Source organism: Amblyraja radiata, chromosome 32 (genome assembly GCF_010909765.2).
Source record: "Amblyraja radiata isolate CabotCenter1 chromosome 32, sAmbRad1.1.pri, whole genome shotgun sequence".
NCBI classification, from domain to species: domain Eukaryota; kingdom Metazoa; phylum Chordata; class Chondrichthyes; order Rajiformes; family Rajidae; genus Amblyraja; species Amblyraja radiata.
The window spans coordinates 12482792-12505774 of NC_045987.1; the positions used below are offsets into that span (position 1 = coordinate 12482792).

Consider the following 22983-nt stretch of genomic DNA (forward strand, 5'->3'; position numbering starts at 1 on the left):
TGCAAGAATTTCATTGTCCTATCTGGGACACATGACAATTAACTTCCTTGACTGGACTTGACTTGACTAATCTCCAATACTGCTCAATGCACCATGATCTCATCACAAACCAACCAGCATTCTCCTTCAGTCAGGTTTCATTCTGAATATCCGTCCACGTCACCAAACTCTCAAGCACTCGGGACTGCTGCACTCCTCAGACCGGCATCATTGACATAGACCTGCATTCAATCTTAATGGACAAACAGACAGCATAACACTCGTGTCTCTCTCTCGATACAAGATGGAACAAACAGAAGGAGCAGGAGCCGCCGGGAGAGGGTGGAGAGACGAGGGTGTCCTAACATCCACAGAGGGCTTGGTGCTGACAATGAGGCCTGCAGTGAGATTCAAGCCATTGAAATGTTCCAATCATAGAACGTAGAAGTGTACAGTACAGGAACAGGCCCTTCGGCCCACAATGTCAATTCCAAATATGATGCAAAATTAAACTCAACTCCTCTACCTTCCGATATCCCTCCTTTCTCTGCATATCCACGTGCCTGTATAAAAACCTCTTACATATCACTATTATAAATACCTCCACTACCACACCCTGCAGCATTTTCTAGGCGCCCATTACTCTCTGTAAAAAACTTGCCCGCACATCTCTTTGAAACTTTGCTCCTCTTACCTTAAAGCTATGCTCGCTAGTCTTTGACATTTCTGCCTGAGAAAAAAGTTCTGACTGTCTCCCAAATCAATGCCTCCCATCATTTTATATACGTCTAACCTCATATCTCATCCTTTTTCTCACATCTCATCTCCCCATATCCTGCACTCTAGTGATTTACAAACTGCACAGAGTGCACGCAGGCATCTCTTGCTGCCTCCTTGCACAACAAACCTTTCATGTCTTTCAGTGAGCCAAGAACTGTAACCTGGACAGGCAGTGGAGAAACAGTCTGAGACAGGGATGGTGAAGAGATACCGTCACTTGATTTTGCAACACGATTCAGAAGCTCAGATGCCAGCACTGCATTATTTAGAGGGTATCACAAAGGCGATAGTGCGTGAGTTGAGACTATGGGCGCAACTGGCCTGCTGAGACGGATAATACTGACGGAGCATGCTGGTTGCATCATGGCCTGGTTTAGCTCGAGTTCTTGTCCTCCCTTTTCCATTAGCTTGTCATGTTCTGTGTGACCTCTCCCATGCTGTATACTACATGGGGAATGCCTACTTAGGCATCCGTTTCCATGGAAATTAGTTTGACCTTAAGTCAGCAAAAAGTCCTCCCATCTTTGAAGATTTCTGCTTCAATAATAAGGTACCATGTAATCCCGTGATACCTGCTCCATGGTCGGATAGCCAGCGACTAAACCGTCTCCCCCACCTGGTTTGCTGGGTGAGGAGGGGTCTGTGGACCCCCAGCAGGACCAAAAACAAGACCTGTTCTAGCGAGCCAACGGCCATCCACACGTCAGTAGAAGTTGCGATCACTGTCGTACATAGAATTGTAATGAGTGAAGATAAACATGAAATGTAATTCTTCCATCTGCTTGCTTCTCAAAAGAGAAGTTGTTACCAGGATCAAACACTTAAAGAATTGGGAGGTAGACACAAAATGCTGGAGTAACTCAGCGGGACAGGCAGCATCTCTGGAGAGAAGAAATGGGCGATGTTTCCGGTCGAGACCCTTGAATTGGACCAGTGTTAGTAGAACGCAACCTATTTTGTAAATCGTTTATCACTTTAAAAAAGCACTGATATGGAGGCATCTTGCTGTTGATGAAGAATGATGGATGTCCTGAATCCTCTACCAAGTAGGGGTGGTGGAGGCAGATATGATAGTGGTGGTTAAGCGGCTTTTAGATAGGCAGATGGATATGCAGGGAAGGGACAGATATAGATTTGGTGCAGGCAGACAGTTTAACTTGGCATCATATACATCATGGATATTGTGAGCTGAAGAACCTGTTCCTGTGCTGCACCTTTCTAAGTAAGAAGGAACTGCATATGCTGGTTTAAACAGAAGATAGACACAAAAAGCCAGAGTAACTCAGCGGGACAGGCAGCATTTCTGGAGAGAAGGGGTGGGAGACGTTTCGGGTCAACACCCTTCTTCAGACACTCTGAAGATGGGTCTCAACCCGAAACATCACCCACTCCTTCTCTCCAGAGATGCTGCTTGTCCCGCTGAGTTACTCCAGAATTTTATATCTATCTTCTGTACTGTTCTGTTCTATACGCACGTTTAAGGTTTATTAAATGGATTTGCTGTCATTGTTTGTTGATTGAAGCTCTGACTTCCTACTCTGCAGTGGAGAGGTTTACTGTGTGCAGACTTCACCCCGCCACCAACAAGGCAATTAAAGGGGTTTGTTCCAAAAATTTGCATGTGAAATATAGATGTCAACTTGGAGCATCGATGGGATGCCTTCCACTCAAAAACAAGATACTGATGGACCCTGTTTCTTCCGTATATGTTTTTTTTTTATTAATTTTTTTTATTTTTTTATTTATTTATTAGAAGCAGACATATTATAAAATGTAGTTACATATTATAGTAAAAAAATTTTTTTCATATACATCAGTCATACATTATTAAAATTTTCCATTATCAATTACTTCTGCTTCTAGTATTTTTATTTTTTATAGAAAGCGAGAAAAAGAGAGGGTAGAAAGTTACAAATTAAAAAAAAAAAACAACAGAAAAACAAGGGAGGTGGAATGGGTTACCTGTAATACATCAATGGAGATAGGTTCGTAGGTTATAAAGTATAGCTTTTCATCTGTTCCTGAGTTGAAGTTTCAGCTGGGTCCTCGTGCTGTGCCAATCTATCCCTTCAGATAGTTAATGAATGGAGCCCAAATTTTATGGAAAAGATCTTGTTTGTCCATTAAGACAAGTCTAATTCTTTCTAAGTATTGTTTTAACGATGACAAATGGTTTAAAAAAAAAAATAATGTAAGTTCTATACTCTTGCAACACAACAGACAGTTGATTCATGAGTAGGGTAATGCCAGTTATCTTCTATCACCTGTAACAATCACCTGGAATAGCGGGGTTTAAATGACCAGGAGCGGGGCCGCGGGACTTACCATCGCCCGCCAGGGGCTTTAACATCGGGAGCCCCAGTCGTTGGACTGCTGGACGGCGGGAGAAGAACAACGGGAAGAGGTAAGACTGTTGCCTTCCATCACAGTGAGGAGGTGTTGGAGATTCACTGTGATGGATGTTTGTGTAAATTGGGTTAAGTGTGTGTCTTGGTATTTTTTGTAATGTTAAGACTGTAGAAATGCAATTTCATTCAAACCAAGCTGTTTGAATGACAATAAAAGGCATTCTATTCTCTATTCTATTCTAACATACTCTTGAGTGAATAGTTAAGGATGTGCCAAGATGATAATATTGCTACCAAGTGTCTATTAGGAAGGAAACACTGTGCACACAAGAACAACGACCCTGTTCTTTCATAGAGTATATTTCCTTAAATAGGAAATTATCTGCCCAAAAAAGACTTCCAACACCATGAGGCCTTATACTGGCTGCTGTTACAGTGTTTGGCCTGATTTTGAAATCATTCCATTGAATCTCTTCTTTCTTCAGAAGTTGCTAAATCTGCAATGCTACTGGATGTCACATTAGGGAGAATGGCCTTTCCATTTTTTTGGGGGGCAAACTTTGTCATATGCTCAAGAAAATGCCGACAGTCAAGAGAATCGAGATTGTTTAATCGCCATATATACTGACAACAAAGCCATGAAACCCTGACTTGCGGCAGCATAACAGGCCAGTTATATTGCAAATGGTTTAAACCAGAGCAGTTTATTATAATTCATTTTCAGAATGTACAGTAACTCTATGAAACACACAGAAATTATAAATGGTTCCAACCATAAATCACCATAATCCCGGCCAATGCATGGTAATAATATAAGCAAAATCTGAAATGGGATCCATAACACCACCTCCCTTGACGGTCACAACATATTAAGAATGTTTTCTTTTCAAACAAGGATGCAAGGAGTATTTGTTTGCTTGTACTTTAGTTGACAACATTTATAAAAATATATATTTTTACTCTTTTCCCTCCTTGATGTTAATGAGAGGATGATTACTGGTACAGGTGGCTGCTTGATACCTTGCTGATCATTCTAGTAAATGGTCCAGGAGACGACTGTGGGCACAGTGTCAAACTGAGTCTGAATCATCGAGTCATAGAGCTGTCTGGCATGGAAACAGGCTCTTCGGCTCACCTTGAATATGCTGACCAAGTTGGCATACTGGGCAGGTCCAATTTGCCTGCACTCATCAGAAACCTTAAATTAAAACAATTTCTTACATAACTGTCAAATATTGGAAACAGGATCTTTGATCTATTTTTTAATTGAACACAATCAATATTTATTTCTAATAATGCAGCTTTTAAAAATTCCACAACACAAAAACAAAAACAAAAATCAATGAATAATAACTGCATGTTTGATCATTATCTTTTAGTATTTTTCCAACAATGAAGACACAGAGCATAAAGTGCTGGAGTAACTCTACAGGTCAGGCAGCATCTATGGAGGACATGGCTATGTGACGTTTCGGGTCGGGACCCTTCTTCGGATGATGGGTTGAATTTCCTTGTGGAAGCAATGGGAAGCAGTAATTAAATTAAAAATGGAAAAGTTACTTCTTACAAAAAGGAGACGATACAGGGTTAATGGACTGGAGAGCGAGCAAATGCTAACTACTGATCACCAGAGGATGGCTTGTGGATGGCTCGATTGTAATCACACAACTAAAGCTTTTCACTGTGCCACGGTACACGTGACATGAACAAAACTAAACAAATTGTTACTGAAGTGTTGTTATTATTGTAATGGAGATGTTGACAGCCCCAATTTGTACATGGAAAGGGTCGACAAGATGCAATGTCCCAGGGACGTGGTCATCTGTTTTTTAATTATATGGCTTGAGGTATAAGTATTGACTGGGACAATGGGAACAAACTCTCCCACTCTATTTTGAACAGGTATCTTACATCCACCATGGATGCACTGCCCAGGTCATGTGTTCAAGTGTCAGTGGTGGGACTTGAACCCATGACCATCTCATTCTCTACAGCAAGAATTGGAGTTTCGTGGAATGACCATTTTAATCAAGCATTGTTTTGGGTGTTGGTCCAGGAATACACTCAGAACCAATGCCACCACATCAAGTGAGCTTGTCTAGATAGGTCAAGGCTTTGCACTTGACCAGTCCGTAGTATGTTTCCAACATGGCACAGCGTCTGCTGTCGGTAATCTCCTCCCATGCCCTCGCCAGCTCCTCGTCAGTCAGCCCGAATGAACTGAAGATGAAATTGTAGCAGCAGCGATTGAACCGTATGTGCTTCTCCCCGGAGAACCGGGAGCTGTGGATGGGCACCACACCAGCCTTCTTGGCACAGATTCCAACAAAAACATCTTCAGATATTGAAGTGTCCATCGCCTGGGAAACAACAAAGATTTTCCTGGCCACATCCTGTGAGATGACAAAGGCAGTGGTGCTACAATAATCAGGGTAGAATTTCCCTGAATACCGACTAACAGGCATGTAGTGTTTGCTCTGAGGCTCTCTGATCGGCATAACTTGGTGGTAGACCCTCCCGATGTAAAGATCTTCTGCGTGCCTCTTCAAACCAAGCAGATACTCCATCAAGCTTTTGTAGTTGACAAAGGTCTCCTCATTGGATTTCAGAATAAATAAAGCTTTGGAGCAAAACGTCACGGCCCAACGCATGATCATGATGGTTTTGTGGACACCGTTGCTGGGTGAATCCAAGAAGGTGCCTTGGATGATATCTTTGTGGTTTGCAAACTCTCTATCGATGTCGCCCTGCGTTTCCGGCGTTGGAGGGATGCCGATCGCGAACAGCGTCATCAAATGGTATCCGTCCACCTTCGTCACGTTCGCCCAAGTCCGCCGGATCGTTTCCCGCCGTGTTCGGTTTTCCGCGCCGCTGGACACGACGGCCAGGAGAAAGAGATCTCTGCCGGCGCAAGCTCCTGCGTTACCGATACGGAAGAACCTGGAGATGTTTTTCCTGACTGAGCTCACGTCCAGTTTTCTGGCTCTCTCACGGATATCCAGGGTTTGGGCATCCGTGTAGGTAGTCGGGGAGGATTGCAGCAGATACTCTTCCATAAAGTCCGCCCCAAAGAGAAAGGCGTGGAAAAGAACCACGTTGAAGAGCAGGAAACACCACTGGTGCTTGCGAAGTCTGCAAAATGACAGCTGGAAAAACAAACTTATGTTTAATACAAAGGACCGTTGGATTCAATTCAATTCAACCTATTCTTCCACTTGTAAACATAGAAAATAGGTGCAGGAGTAGGCCATTCGGCCCTTCGAGCCTGCACCGCCATTCATTGTGATCATGGCTGATCATCCAACTCAGTATCCTGTACCTGCCTTCTCTCCATACCCCCTGATCCCTTTAGCCACAAGGGCCACATCTAACTCACTCTTAAATATAGCCAATGAACTGGCCTCAACTACCTTCTGTGGCAGAGAATTCCAGAGATTCACCACTCTCTGTGTGAATTTTTTTTTTCTCATCTCGGTCCTAAAAGATTTCCCCCTTATCCTTAAACTGTGACCGCTTGTTCTGGACTTCCCCAACATCGGGAACAATCTTCCTGCATCTAGCCTGTCCAACCCCTGGGTAAAGCCACCCTGCTCTCTGCTCCATTCAATCTCAACTCTTTCTCATTATGTATTTGATGTCTCTTTAACTTTCTTATCTCAGTAAACTCCATAGTTATCATCACACATGAAATATGGAAACAATTACTGCAAACTCATGCTTTGCACCTTTTTAACCATGGCGCTTGGAGCTTCAATCATATCGAATCATTAGGCAACGCAAGAAACTGCAAATACCTGAATCCTGAGCAAAGCACAAAGTGCTGGATTACCTCCGTGAGTCAAGCAGCATCTGTGGAGGCAGTGGACAGGTTGGGTCCTCTTTCCAGTCTGAAGAAGGGTCGTTAACCAAAACACCATCGGTCCATTCCATCCGCAACTGCCGCCTGACCCAATGAGCACTTTGTCCATTGCTCGACATTGAATCATTTACCTGAGTCAGCAATGTCAACTCCCATCGACATTTTGAAAACTTTGCGCTCATCTTAATCTTCATTGTTTGAAAAGAAAAGACCCCATTTTACTTTGAAATTTCAGTCCCCCTCAAAAAAGATTTTCAAGTTTCAATACTCTCTACCTGACTTCCTGTAATATATGGTGTAATTGTAGCTGTTTTTTAAAAAATCCTACTACCATATCTACACCACTGCCAATTAGGCACCCAACTTTGGGCAGTTTTCAATTCCCCCACCTTAATGAATTATTTTCGGAATAAGCATCGCACAACAGAGGCAATACTGTTTGGCTAAACTTTTCTTCTTGACCTAATAATGTATTACCGTTGTTAGAAAAATATCTCCAGCATCATTACGAATCATGTCTCTCTGTAATAACTAGGAAGTCAATGACCTTATTATCTTTTATAAATAGAGCTGTTCATTGTGTTAATAATATCAAACGTGACACTATTTTACAACATAATTTTCAGTTGACAAAGTAAATTGTGGAAAATTATATGAGGATGACAGTCAAGATCACTGCTGCTGAAATTTACAATTTGTCTTTAAGATGCTTATTATTTCATGTAATCAAATCATGGTACTTCTGATTAGTTTCATTCTGATGTTGCAGCGAACTAAGTTCACATAAAATGCATAAAATTCCGGTATCTAACGAACAGCCAACATAAAGGACAAGATGGCTTTTTCTTAGTGTTTTATGTTTTCACAGCCTCTCTAAATGAAAATGGGCGGCACGATGGCACAGTGGTCGAGTTGCTGCATCACAGCACTTGCAGCGCCGGAGACCCGAGTTTGATCCCGACTACAGGTGCTGTCTGTACGTTCTCCCCGTGACCGCGTGGGTTTTCTCCGAGATCTTCGGTTTCCTCCCACATACCAAAGACGTTCTGGTTTGTAGGTTAATCGGCTTGGTATAAATGTAAATTGTTCCTGGTGTGTAGGATAGTGTTAATGTGCAGGGATTGCTGGTCAGTGCGGACTCAGTGGGCCAAAGGGCCCGTTTCCGTGCTTATAGCTCTAAACTAAACTAAAATGAAGCGATCCAAACATACTGAGTTCCCAAATGAATGACAGCCATTGAAATTAAATCTTGCCAAGCTGATAAAGTAATTTAGTTCTGCTGGTAACCAACTCTTTCAACCGGTTTCAACAGCACCTCTGTATTTTTAAAATACTGCTTGAAGATCTTCTGGTCCAATAATGTAACACACTTACCTGCATGATTATTATAAGAACATCAAGTTACAGGTGATTAACTGTTCTATGATGTAGAGATTAACTGGTCTTAAGCAGTCGTGCATTGAATTTATCGATATGTTGTATGCAAGACTACAGGATTGACCTAATTCCCCTCTTAGAAAGATGTACTCAGACAGTGAAATCGTATAGCTCACGGCCAGATCAAATACCTAGAGAAGGAACAAAAAAAAACACGTGAACATGTTAGATTATGTTCCATTGCTAACTTATTTTTCATATCTTCCTGTAAAATGTACATATCATCTTGTGCACTGCATATATTTCAATGTGCATTTACTCACTGTCTGTGTATTCCTCCATTCTGCAGCTTGCGTTGTTGGAAGTAACTTGCGCCAGGTGAATTATTTAGTGTGAAAGGCGAGTTGAATAACCTTCTATCTCAAATATCAGGGCATTGTGGACACACATTAAATAGATCAAAATCCACAGTGCATTGAGGCTTCCCGTGATAAATGAATGACACAGAGAACCAATAGCATCCGTACAGTGTGGAATAGTTATGCTGATTGCATTCTAGAGGCTATTAAAATGATACCAATGACTATTGTATAATTTCAAGAATTGATAAGGTATGCAAGAAACTAAGGTAACCTCTGCCTTTATTTTTAAAAGTTGTTGGGGGACATTAAATTAATTGCAATTGTCTTTTGGGGGAGGGGGATAAAGATGGTGCAGTGGGGAATTTATTCAACTAGCAATCCAGAGTTTGAGACTAACTATTCAGAGAGCTGGGTTCAAATCATGGCTTCTCTTGAAATTTCCCTTCACTAAAGAACAGGAATTTTTTTTAAACTCACATGAACTCATCATGTAATTATGACCACAGAATTACAGATTTATGAAAGATTCAACTGAGGGTGACACAGTGGCACAACTGATAGAGTTATTGCCTCACAATGTTAGAGACACAATGCTCATATCATTTGACCTTGGGTGCTGTCTGTGTGGAATTTGCACATGAGGATTTACCGAGATTATGTGGTAACAGAGACACTTACGTACATTTCAGAATGTACGTAAGTGTAGCTTCCTTTCTTCCCATGCAACAACATGGAAGAACATGACATTATAGCTGTGCTTATGCTGTCAGTGTTGTGAACACGGGGTACTCTGAATGCTGGAGATACTCAGTGGGTCTGGCAGCAACTGGGGAATACTTGTCCATTCCCTCCACAGATCCTGCCTGACCCACTGAGTTCCTCCAGTACTGCTGAGTTCCTCCAGCACAGGTTTCCAGCATCTGCAGTCTCTGGTGTACACTTTAACCTAGTGATCACTAACATTCAACATGCATTTTGAAATAATTCTTTGCCCATATTTTCTGATTCACAGATTTGGGAGAAATATCAAATTTGAATTAGCCACTAAGCAACCAGTGGGGATAGAATTTTTTTTTTTTTAAATTTCTATTTTTTAATGTGACGTTTCTAAACTGTGCTCAACTTACAACCCATGCATTGAGCAAATTGACAGAGTACCAACCTGCATCTTCCTTTGTACCAGCCAGTTTGTATTTGTTATAGAAAATCTATGAAAGTAAACACTGATGTTTCTGGCAATCGACAGCTTTCATTTTGTCCTCTGCTACGCACAGGTTGGGCTTGCGGTTGTAAATGGATTACTGATGGTTGTCGGTGGCTTTGATGGCACAACCTACTTGAAAAGTGTTGAAGTCTTAGATCCTGATGCAAATACATGGAGGTATAAATACGTTTCAAAATATTTAGTGGACCATTTCTGCAACTTTACTGACTAATTCCATCCAATATACCACAGTTACTACAATCCAGGCACTTCCCAACTTGGCAATTTACATAAATTCTGTAGGCAAATCAACTAAATACCAACTGGACAGCACAGTGTCACAGTGGTAGAGTTGCTGCCTTACAGCATCAGAGAGCTGGGTTCAATCCTGAATATGGGTGCTGTCTGCACAGTTTGTACATTCTTACTGTGATCACATGGGGTTTTCTCCCACATCCATGAGACTTGTAGCTTAATTGGTCCTTCGTATTGTAAGATAGAACTCATGATCATTGGTTGGTATGTACTCAGGAGGCTGAAGGGCCTGTTTCCATGCTGGATCTCAACATTAAACTCATTATAATTTGAAGTTGTGTTGAGTGTTATTGGGAGAATCAGTCAGGCTCAGGATATTTTTTATTTGCAGATTATCATGGTTTAATAGATTAAACACCATCATTTCAGATTCTTCGGAAGCATGAACTACAGACGTCTTGGTGGCGGGGTTGGAGTGGTGAAGATGACACAATGCGAGTCGCACATTTGGTGAACGGACACATTCCAGTGGACCCAGTATGCATGTTTTACTCAACAACCTGCCACTGAATTGCAAATGTAAACACTTGGCTATAATGTGCAGAAGATCACCTGCTGGGATGAATGTATGAAGCAACAGAACTGCTGAATACATTGGATAGTTTGAAGTTCTATTTAAAATTTAGAGCTCAAGTCTTATCTAATTTGAATATTTAACAGTTCTATTTAAAGATGGAGCTCTTCAGAATAACTGGAGGCATCCTTTTACTGTTAGTGAAATAAACCTGCTGCCTTAAATTAACCAATTTCATTTAAAAATGCTCAAGTTGCGAGATTTTGGATTTAATTATGACAGTTGTACCTATTAACCAACACTGCAGGAAAAGAAATTAAGTAGCTGAATGCTCTTACTAGCAGAGATTATGACATTGAGATGGACACAGGAAAGTCATTACAATAGTGGGGAAACGGATCAATAGCTTGACTATAAAGACACTTGAAATAAAGATGGGGTGAGAAATGACAATCGAATTCAAAGTGTATACAATACATAGACATGAATGCACACAAAACATGCAAGCCTACAGTAGAAGATATAATTTCTTGATGTCTATAAACAAAGATTGATGCTATTTTTTGACAAGACTTGGCTTTCTGTTTTAATTCAACTAATGCCACAAATTTATTTTCCCTGTGAAGATCAAGCATAGGGTTGACATCAAATGGCATGGTGGCAAGAGAAATATGGGATCAGGCATTCAAGAAAGTTTCCAAAACCAAGCTTAACCCTGTCCTGGTGTTAATCTTACAATCTCAATGACAAAAGCCAGTTAGTGACTAAAGTCTGCATTTAAAAAAATGTCCTCGTACATGGCTTTAACAGCCAGCTCCTACCTCAGTTGCAGAGCCAAACACTGAAATCTCCAGATATGGTTGTAGTTCTAAATAGTTGACTTTATGGGCACTCCAAACCCAATCTCAGGGTTAGTGCACTTCCCTTTGAGTTCCAGACCCTTAGCTCCTCCCTTAACCCCCCACCCCCCACCCCAATAAAGTATCCATTAAATTAATTTCATTGAATCTATGTTGCTGATATAGTAAATGCATTAATGACTCCGTTGTTGACAAAATTACTCTTGAATCTGTATTTGTATTTAAGACTTATATAGTATTTAAATATCAGTGCAAAAATACTGGACCAGTTTTGGAATAAAAACATGTCTGAGAAGAACATGTGCGTCTGAATATATTACTCAACAGATTCACAACTATTGAAGCAAATCAGTTATCATACTGGTAGTTGAGCTTGGGTCTTGAAGACAGTCAGAACAGGAAATAGCATTTCTCCCCTTAAAGCACATTTGCTCGTTTACATTAAAAAAACTACTGGAGTAACTCAGCAGGTCAGGCACCATTTCAGGACATGGATAACTTTTTTTTCAGGTTGGGACCTTTCGTCACATGCAAAGTATTCAGACCTGAAATGCCACCTACTGTGTCCATGTTCTTCAGAGATACTGCTAGACCTGCAGAGTTACTCCAGCACTTTGAGGTTTGCTCTGGTACATTTTCCAAAAAGGTAGAGTGTTCCCTCCAGCACTCAATTTAACTAATCGAGTCAAATATTCCTATTATGAACTAATCCAGCCTGGTCCAGAGAAAGAATTCAAATTTATTTAATGCAAATCAGTGGTTACATTTGATACAGTGACTAATCATCGAGTCAACAATTCTTAAATGCTTGTTAGGCCACGTGTAGATATTGTTGTGTGGCAAAGTCAATCGTTATTCAATAAATAATCAATGTTAAGTTTGCAAAAAGTTCAATTCATCTTCAGCAATATCTTCAGCACACTGACCATCAGTTGTTGTAGGTGATCCTACCTCTGGCCAGTTTTCAAGGTAATTTTCAGCTGTCAAAGTATCCAGATCTGGTACATAGATCAATGATGTTTCCATTGCTGGTTTTGCTTCTGAAGTCCAACTTTTGTTGGGACCATTTGAATCCACAGTTGATGCTGAACTCTTCAAAGTTGTCGGCTGTGAAAGAGGTTTTTTTTTTAGTGAAATTTCAAATAACCCAGATTTATAGATAGATTATTTTAAGGGTTTGAGTATACGCAATATTTTAGAAGTGGTAGTGGTGCAAAAGATAAAGGCTAATGAGCTCAAGATATAATTGACAGAGTTCAAATTAATAATGATACATTGCTTACAGCAGTATTCAGTGGTCAATGATTCAGTGGCATGGGGTGGCATCTACCACTGGGGAACAAAGGTTAAGTGTCTGAATTTGATTTTGGATAGCAGAGGCAAGTATTGTTAATGACATTTTTACCTGTGAATGAAAACACTGCAGATGCTGATAATCTGAGAAAATGCTGGGAACAATGCAAGTCAGATAGCACATGTAAAAAGCTTAATGTTTCAGAAGCTTCAGGCACAGGTAATTCAACCCAAAACATACAAATTCTGCTTAATGAGGATATGAGGAAGAATTTCTCATACATGGTTGGTGGAATCTGGAATTATTGAATTTACCGCATGACAATGATACGTTTACCTTTAAGGACATCATATGGCCTTGGATTGCAGGACTGGCCATCTGATGGAGTTGCTCCTCCCCCTGGAAAACTGAAATTAGCAGCAATTAAATCCCAAAATTTAATACCAAACTCTTTAGAAAAGAGCTGTAGACAAGGTTCCTGTAAATCGGTCCCCTTTCATCTAAAACCTTTGTCCGTTTGTTCTTGATTCCCCAACCCTGGGCATTAACTGTATTCACCCAATTACCATCACGTTTTAAGATCATCCCACACCACCTGTGCTATAATATTAAACTTGTACAATGCAGAATCAAATTTCCACAATTAAATGATATGCTTATTATTTTCATTTGTCAAAATGTATTCTGACAAATGTTTTTGGAGAATGGAGTCATTTTTTACCAATGGGCATTCAAACTAATTAATAACTCTTCCTTTCCCTCCTCCCCAATTTGTCTTGCTGCTAGCCCAGTTTAATGTCAACATGGACGAGTATTTAGTGATACTTCAACTGGCATCAGCTAACCTGAAGCAGGAGGGCCACTCGGTTGCATCAAATCCTGGAAAATGCCAACACCTCCAGCCAAGCCTGGCTTTTTGCCCATTGAGATCTGTATGGCCTTTTCCCTGTTGAAGAAATGAAGTAGAAATAGTTAACTCTACCCTCAGAATCCCAATGTTAGAGACTCCAGGAGATGCCTGGCATGGTGGCGTACCCAGGGGCAGCCAGAATTGGGCAGCACAGTGGCACAGCAGCAGAGTTGCTGCCTTACAGCGCCGGAGACCCGGGTTCGATCCCGACTACGGGTGCTGCCTGCACGGAGTTTGTACGTTCTCCCCATGACCACATGGGATTTCCCCCACACTCCAAAGACACACATTGTAGGTTAATTGGCTTGGCACAAGTGTAAATTGTCCCTTGAGCGTGTAGGATGGTGTTAATGTGTGGGGATCACTAATCGGTGCAGACTCGGTGGGCCTAAAGGGGTGTTTATGCACTGTATTTCCAAACTAAACTCTGTGCTCTTAAGATTTATTCAGATTTCTCCTGCAAGTTTGTTGCTGGGCAGATGTCCTTTACTTCCTCTTGCTTTCCACACCTGACTAAATAAAGCAGGTGGCTCCACACGTCTGGAGTCGTCAGTAATGAATGGCATCAGATGGGACATCAGCATCCCTAGGAGACTGCATGTTCATACAGCAAAACCAAACACTGACGCAAGCACAGCAACGCGAACTGGCTGACAAGTGGCAAAAGTGTGCCAACACCGAGTGTGCGAGAGATATAATGTGAGAGTTTAAGGATAAGGGGGAAATCTTTTAGGACCGAGATGAGAAAAACATTTTTCACACAGAGAGTGGTGAATCTCTGGAATTCTCTGCCACAGAAGGTAGTTGAGGCCAGTTCATTGGCTATATTTAAGAGGGAGTTAGATGTGGCCCTTGTGGCTAAAGGGATCAGAGGGTATGGAGAGAAGGCAGGTACAGGATACCGAGTTGGATGATCAGCCATGATCATATTGAATGGCGGTGCAGGCTCGAAGGGCCGACTCCTGCACCTATTTTCTATGAGATATAGCCTAGCAACAAGACTTTCAGCCAACCAAATCCACCCCATCAATTGCCCGGTTACACTAATCCCACATACTCAACTCTTCCCAGATTCTGCCACTCACCTATATACCAACAGCAAGTTATAGTGAGCAAATAATCTACCAACCCACACGCCTTCCAGATATCGGGTGCGTGGGGAGAAAATTGGGAGTAAGAATGAGAGCACTGGGGAAACCCTGTGCCCCCACAGGGAGAACAAACTCCGTACAGACATCACCCAAGACCAGGATAGAACCAGGATCTCGGGACCTTACTCCACCAGCTGGGCACATTAATGGTTTATGGCCAAGTCTGTCATTTGAGACACAAATTGTCGTAGTTAACTTCATTGATCAGCACAATCTCTGGGAAGGTACAAACACAATGATCAAAGCTTCTTTCAAAAGCAACAGCTAACATGGCAAGGAATAATTCACGAACCAGACTGCACACTCTGGGATTTCTACAAAATCGCTTCCCTTCTCATACTTCAGCTTTCCAAGGAACATTAGAATTAATTACCCCATATCTTGAATATGATAATGAATACAACCTACTGGGAACACAAGCATCACTTACAAGTGATTCCAGATGCTGGAATCTTGAGCAAAACACAGTTAGAGGGACTCAGTGGGTCAGGCATGGACAAATGATGTTTTGGGTCAGGACCCTTCTTCAGTCTGAATCAGACTCAAGATTCTAAATCCAAAACATCTGTCCATTCCTGCCCCAAATGCTGCCAGACCTGCTGAGTTCCTCCAGCACTATTTCTTATATCATTGGCAAGTCTTGCATACATTGTACATCAGATCATCCAACCTTCCTCAAATGTTGGATATATAGCAACCAAGGACGTTAAGGGCCTGTCCCACTTTCCCCGAGTTAGTCACGAATTCTCCCCAATTTTCCCCTCGATTCAAACTCAGAGAATGTCCATAGCGAGTCCATAACGAGGCCATAGATATATCGTAGCGGCTCGTTATGCCGGCTGTAGGTACTCGGGGCATCAGGCAAGTCGGGACGTTTTTTCCAGCATGACAAAAAAGTCCACGAGTAAAAAGATAGTCGGAAGGAGGAGTTCATAGGTCACAAAAATCTTGATTTTTTAAATTTATTTTTAATTTTATTTTTTTAAGGTCCTTTCAACTCAGCAGAGGACTTGGGAAAGTGGGACAGGCCCTTAAACTACTGACGTTCAACAAAGGGATGGCATGGTAGCACAGCAATAGAGTTGCTGCCTTACAGCCAGAGACCCGGGTTTGATCCCGGCTATAGGTGCTGTCTGTACAGAGTTTCTATGTTCTCCCTGTAACCGTGTGGGTTTACTCCAGGTGCTTCTGTTTCCTACCACACTCCAAAGACGTACAGGTTTGCAAGTTGATTGGCTTCTGTATACTATAAATTGTCCCCAGAGTGCAGGATGATGCTTGTGTATAGGGGGATCACAGGTTGGTGTGGACCTGTGGGCTGAAGGGCCCGTTTCCATTCTGTAATTCTAAAAACAAAATTATACCAACCCATTAGAGAAGGACTTTCTCTGTCCCCTTGTCTTGTCTCCGTCTTGTGCAGAACACAAGAATGTAGGTCCATTCTTTGTGGGTTTTTGCCATTTTCCATACAGACTCTCGGGCAAAGACAAGGTCTAGAAAATTAGAACATAGATTTAATTTACAAGTCTTAGGAATATAAGTGTGCAAGCTCAAAAGTGGACCTGCTCTTAATTCCCTGCTAAATCTTAGATTGGAACTGGTTTTGCTTGGCTACTCCTGCTCACTGAAGCCACACGTTAAGCAGCCAAAATATAATTCCTTGGTCTTAATCAGCCTTGGTTTGGAAACAATGGCAGCCGTTGAACAAGGAGACAGAAAACACTCTAAACTTCCGTGATTAGCACAGGAAAGGGGTCTTTAGTCAGAGGATGGTGAATCTGTGGAATTATTTGCCACAGAAGGCTGTGGAGCCCATCGGTGGATCTTTTTAAGGCAGAAATAAATAGATTCTAGTACAGGTTATGGGGAGAAGGCAGGAGAATGGGGTTAGGAGGTAGAGTTAGATCATCCATGATTGAATGGCAGAGAGACGTGATGGGCCGAATGGCCTAATTCTGCTCCTATTCCTGATGACCTCTACACACAGATGTGGAGGGGCGGCTGTTGGAGGGGATGGATGGAGTGACTGCGAGGATCGCGGGCCGTGGTGTTGGCAGAGGGAGGTCCCTCAGTGGCCGGGTGGGCGAGCGGATCGAACGCAGCCTGCGGTAGCTGCACGGAGCAGCGGTGGAAGGAACGGACTGCACCACACTAGACCTGGCCGACCCATACTTCATTGATCCAGTACTATCAGGACACCAGGCCTCAAAGTGAGAACAAAAAAACACCAAAAAAATCCATCTCTTTTGGCTAAGTTTGGAGTTTTCAGAGACTAGGAAGTTGCAATATGGCCCTGGATTGTGGTGACAATCTACACCCTGTACTCTTATGATTTGACAAGATAGCATGCAGAACAAGCACTTCTCTGTATCTCTATACACCGGCTGATGCTTCTAACTTTAACACTGTTGCTTATCAAAACAGACCTTCATTCACGGAGGCTCAAGAGTAACTCGGGAGACGAACTTGGAACATCGCAGAAAATGGCAAACTTGTCATACCCGTGGGAACTCGGTTAAACTCTTGATCATACACTTGGGATCTCGTACACAACCACGAGCCTTTCACTCGGGGTACCTCTTGGGTCAGCTCCTACCGTGAGACAGGGCTTTTAAGCCGCCTGGGTCAAGACGAGATGGAGAGACCAGTGGAAGTCAGCGGAACCATCTAGGCTACACCATTACATCAATTACCCCATGGACGTCCCTGGCCAGGACCTGCCCCGAAAGCAGCGGACAACCCTCAACCACTCGAGGACAGGTGTCGGACGCTATGGAGTAGCGATGAAGAAGTGGGGCCTCGTGGACAGCGCCTCCTGCGAGTGTGGGGACCCAATACAGACAGTGGAGCACATCGTCTGCCACAGAAGGTAGTTGAGGCCAGTTCATTGGCTATATTTAAGAGGGAGTTAGATGTGGCCCTTGTGGCTAAGGGGATCAGAGGGTATGGAGAGAAGGCAGGGATGGGATACAGAGTTGGATGATCAGCCATGATCATATCGAATGGCCGTGCAGGCTCGAAGGGCCGAATGGCCTACTCCTGCACCTATTTTCTATGTTTCTATAGTCACCAGTTTCCCCAAACACCTGCCACTGAATGGTGAACGAGGTCTGTTTGACCTGGACGATGACACGTTGGCCTGGCTCGCCTCAATGGAGCTGCAGGTCTAAAAGACATACGACAGAAGAAGTATCTCTATACACTCGACAATAAACTAAACAATAGAAGAGGATACTAAATAATGTAGAATGCAGGGCAAAATTAGGCGAAGGGAATTGCTTCAAGCTGGCATAGACTTAATGGGTCAAATTACTTCTTATGCTGCAGGAAGGTTTCTATAAAAATGGACCGGGTACTCACTCTAGATTGTTGCTGTGGGGGGACAAGAATTTGGACAAGCTCCAGGTATTTCACGGTCATCTCCAGCACCGATGCCATATCATTTCTTCGTCCCTCAAACTTGGGCAGCAAATCACGAAGCTGATCGCAGCTAATTTTAATCCGTTTCCTGGTAGATTAAAAATATGAAATGGGTTGCCTTCTGTAGAAGATGCAAGCTAAAAATGCTCAATCATTTGGCGGGTATCTCGTCGACCTTATTAGCTGGTGTGAAAGACCCAACACTTGCCACCTTGCACATTCTGGTTGACAACCAATTCCTAGAGAAGGTAACTTGGACCAGTTTGCTCCCACAGCAACCTGTGTGCCCAATCCTGACGTCTTTGGCCATGTCCTTGGTTTAAAATCACCAAACTGTAATATCACTGCACCCAATCCATTTGCAAGAACAGAGATCAGAAAATGAACCCACAGCTCGATTCCTTGTCCTAGCACCACTCAGGCATAGTTTTCCAAGTACATGCAAAAAGGTCTTGTACATATTATTCTCCCCGTCTACAGAGCATCTCAATTTACCCTTAGGATGTTAGATTGGCTAGGACAAGTCTTTTTGAAGTGTAGGAGGCTGAGGGGTAATCTTATCGAGATGTACAAGATCATGACAGACAATGAATCATGAGAATACTCAATCTTTTTTCCCCCAAGGCAGAGGATTCTAAACTAGAGGGCATAGCCTCAAGATGAGAGTGGATAGATTCAAGAGGAACCTCAGGGGAAACGTTATCAGTCCGAATAGTCTATCTGGAATGATAGATACAAATACAATGAGCAGACACAAATATGACTTTTAAAGAATGAATCGACAAGTCCAGAGCCAGGGTTCACAATTTAAGAATAAGGGGTAGGCCGTTTAGGACTGAGATGAGAAAAAACGTTTTCAGCCAGAGGGTTGTGAATCTGTGGAATTCTCAGCCACAGAAGGCAGTGGAGGCCAATTCACTGGATATTTTTAAGAGAGAGGTAGATTTAGCTCTGAGGGCTAAAAGAATCAAGGGATAGGGGGAGCAAGCAGGAGCGGGGTACCGATTCTGGATGATCAGCCATGATCATACTGAAAGGTGGTGCTGGCTTGAAGGGCCGAATGGCCTACTCCTGCACCTATTTTCTATGTTTTCTAAAATACATTTGAATAGATATGGATAGGAAGGGTTTAGAAGTCTATGGGCCAAATGCAGGCATAGGGTACTAGACCAATAAGCTAAATTGGTCTGCATGGATAATGGAGGGGGTGAAGGTCCTGCTTCCCCGCTACACAGCTCCAACCACCACAAATTTAGGATTTTCCCAATACTATTAGGCACGTTAGAAGGGCTAAATCATTCATAATAAGTGTACGATGCTACTTATTCCACTGTGATATTACACTCAACAAGAAGAAAAAAGTATTTAGGGGAGATTGGGACAAAAGACAAATGGGGTACAAACAGTTTAATGCTCATTGTCCCCATTTGCCACATTCAGAAATATTCATAATAACAGCCCCATCATGGTACATTTTCAACATTAGTGGCCCCAATACATTCCCATCAACAGAAAGGTACATTTTAATAATTGAAGAATTTTATAGATAGGATGAAGTTGAAAGTTAATGGATGCGACGAGATCTAACACAGTGAGACTACCTTCTGTCTCGCTCTTTGATCACATTTATTTTGTCAGCGTGTGCTTCTGCACATGCCACCGCTTCCTGATGTTCCTTGATCATCTGCTTCTGGAAGTCATCAAGCTGAACTTTGTTCTGCTCTTCCTCTTGGCCAGAGTCACTGCTGAAAATCGGTGGGGGGAAAAAAGTAATTGTAAACTTGGCAGCTTTAGGGCAGAACAAGACAGAGCCTGGAAGTAATGAGACAGTGAAGTAATCAAACTGGTTTGGAAACTTTTACAACTAAACACAGGCGGCAGCAGCATTAGAGCAGTCAGCGCTGTACAGCACAGAAACAAGGCCTGTGGCCCACCCTGTCCAAATTGGCATTTGGGACACAACATAGAAAATAGGTGCAGGAGTAGGCCATTTCGCCCTTCAGGCCATTCAATATGATCATGGCTGATCATCCTAAATCTACTTAATTCCTGCTTTCTCCCCATATCCTTTGATTCCATTAGCCCCAAGAGCTATATCTAACTCTCCCTTGCAAATATCCAGAGGATTGGCCTCCACTGCCTTCTGTGGCTGAGAATTCCACAGATTCACAACTCTAGTCAAATGACTAGTCCCATTTGGCCATAACCCTCCCTAGCCATACATCTGTCTGATAAGTGATAATTGTATCAATTTCTATAGCTTCCTCTGGCAGCTTATTCCAGATACAGGCTACTCACTAAATGAAAAGGTTGCCCCTGTGATCCCTCTTCAATAACTCTCTGTTTACCTCACGTCTAAGCCCTCTAATTTTAGAATCCTTTTCCTTGGGGAGGAGGGAAGTGTGAGCATTTGCTTTATCCATGCCCCACAAGATCCTGTGCACCTATGGTACACATTATTGCAATAGCAATTCCATCTATCAGTCTGAAGAAAAGTTCTGACCTAAAACATCATCTGCCCATTCCCTCTACAGATGTTGCCCGACCTGTTGAATTCCCCCAGTACTTTGTGTTTGGCAAATTCAGTTGCCTGGTCTCCTGATAAATAGTTTTCTTCATTTTAGAAAAAGTTAGAGGCAGAGAAAGTTACAAGGTGTTATTTGGGTCACCCAATCCCAAATAGTTAAGCACATAGGCACACCCAACTTATGTTATAGCCAAGATGCAAAAGTTATTTTAAAGAGAGGTAAAAAGTCACAAGCTCCCTCAAACTGAAGACATATCAACATGAACAGTTGCTAAAGACTTGATGTTGGGAAAACTCGCACTCAATGTTCTTTACAGGGATCATCGTAACAAAATATTGTCAGCTCACATTCCCCTCTAATTATGCCTTTTGCCATATTATCTCAAGTAGCCTTAACATCACACAGCAGTGCGTAACCGAATTAAGGAACCTTAATAACATTCAGGCACCAGCAAATCAATAGCTTAAAAACACTTTTGCACAGGAGCAAAAATCCTGATCAACCTAAATTACAACACCATAAAAGTTAAACCAGAACAAGGTAACTTGTCTTGCAAGTTGACCACACACGCACCATTCATGCACCAAATCCTCAGCCTTGTCCGAGGCCAACTCCTCAGAATCCTCAACACCCAGAACTTGGGATGAGAAGATTCCTGCAATGGTGCGGGGAGTGATGGTTTCTATCCGCTTATGCCATCTTGTCCTTGGAGAAGTCATGGGCTCAGCACTGATGCTAACCGCATCCACGTTATTAAACCTCCTTTAAGTTTCAATAATACCAAAATCCTGAACCTTCATCTACCATGTTGAATTCCTCTGGGGAGACTTAAAAAAAAACAAAAAAAAACTCCTCGACTGTTTCAATAGGTTTCTCAAAACACATTCAGGTGAGGCCAATTTAGTCTCAAAATATCAACTAATTAGCTTCTTGTTGTGGTTGATGGCCATTGCTTAAATAAGAAACAAGCCCTTTTAATTGCCTCTAATTAAATTGGCAAATAGATCACCTGTCTAGAAATCACCAAGCTCGTTTAATTTAACCTGAATTAAATATAGAGTCTGATCCCAATGCAAGTGTTGTTTTATCTGTGAGTGTTACTTACTATCCTGTATATTGACACATAGATTTAGCCAAACTTGGTGTGGACAGAGATCTGGGACGTGTGTTCTTGGAGTGCTGTTGATGTTTGGGAATGTTAAGAAACCATCATGAAGTCGATGAGCAAAAATTAATGACCTTGACCTTGAGGATGGGAAGTCACAATGTGCTGGAGTAACCCAGTGGGTCGGGCAGCATCCCTGGAGAACACGCATAGGGGATGGCGGGCATTCCATTGTGAAAAAGGCCCTTAACATCTCCCCTCAATTTCTTTTTTTAAGATTTTTTTTTTTTACCACAAATCTTCTCGGCAAGGTTCAATCATCTACCCTTGTGGGTCCAATTTTCTTTGTTAACACACCTGTTTAGAGTCAGAAAAATCATGTTGCAGGTTGGGGTGGAAGATTGCAACCTTCACGTGGTCTGCCCTGTTTGGACGAATGCAATCAACCCGGCGTGCACAATCAAATAAGATCAAATAGAACAAGTTGTCCCGCAACTTTAGGCTGTGCACGCCATACGCAAGAAGAAGATGTTGCAGGCTTATCGGCCTTTGGCATTTACCGCATTTGGAGTATTGTGAGCAGACTTTCTGGTTGCCCATTCCAGGAAGGATTGGAGGTAGACAAAATTGCTGGAGAAACTCAGCGGATGCGGCAGCATCTATGGAGCAGAGGAAAGAGGAAGGATTGGAGAGGGTGCAGAAGAGATTTACCAGAATGCTGCCTAGACTCGAGGGTATTAGCGAAAAGGAGATGTGGGACAAACTTGAATTTTATTTTTCTGGAGCATCAAAGGTTGAGGGGAGACCTGATCAAAGTAAATAAAATAACAAGGGGGCAATAGATGGCTAGACTGTTAGAACCTTTCTCCCAGGGTTGAAATAACAGACTAGAGGCTATAGCTTTTCCAGAGGGGGAATGTTGACAGTAAATATGTGGGGCAAGATATTTTACAGAGAGTGGTGAGTGGCTGGAATAT

General features: G+C 42.3%; 2 protein-coding genes across 2 annotated transcripts; both read right to left on the reverse strand.

Moving 5' to 3' along the window:
• Positions 1–3785: 3785 nt before the first annotated feature.
• On the reverse strand, positions 3786–8828 carry b3galt9 (beta-1,3-galactosyltransferase 9). The gene is made up of 3 exons (XM_033048934.1): positions 8667–8828; positions 8341–8534; positions 3786–6253 (listed from the first exon to the last, which is right to left on the reverse strand). The coding sequence occupies exons 2-3, from the start codon at positions 8344–8346 to the stop codon at positions 5192–5194; spliced, it is 1068 nt and encodes a 355-aa protein (XP_032904825.1). The 5' UTR covers positions 8347–8534; positions 8667–8828; the 3' UTR covers positions 3786–5191.
• Positions 8829–12318: 3490 nt separating this feature from the next.
• sohlh1 (spermatogenesis and oogenesis specific basic helix-loop-helix 1) lies at positions 12319–21620 on the reverse strand. Its single transcript, XM_033049418.1, has 7 exons — positions 21475–21620; positions 19975–20118; positions 18314–18461; positions 16322–16446; positions 13738–13838; positions 13229–13299; positions 12319–12705 (listed from the first exon to the last, which is right to left on the reverse strand). The coding sequence occupies exons 1-7, from the start codon at positions 21618–21620 to the stop codon at positions 12472–12474; spliced, it is 969 nt and encodes a 322-aa protein (XP_032905309.1). The 3' UTR covers positions 12319–12471.
• Positions 21621–22983: the final 1363 nt, after the last annotated feature.

What these genes read in the sequence shown, in the direction of transcription:
- sohlh1 (XM_033049418.1), bottom strand. Translation starts at nt 21,620, where the DNA reads ATGACTTCTCCAAGGACAAGATGGCATAAGCGGATAGAAACCATCACT. An exon ending in CCCCACAGCAACAATCTAGA is followed by an intron (nt 16,447 to 18,313) that starts GTGAGTACCCGG and finishes CTAATTTTCTAG; the next exon opens with ACCTTGTCTTTGCCCGAGAG. An exon ending in GAGTGGCCCTCCTGCTTCAG is followed by an intron (nt 13,300 to 13,737) that starts GTTAGCTGATGC and finishes TGCTAATTTCAG; the next exon opens with TTTTCCAGGGGGAGGAGCAA.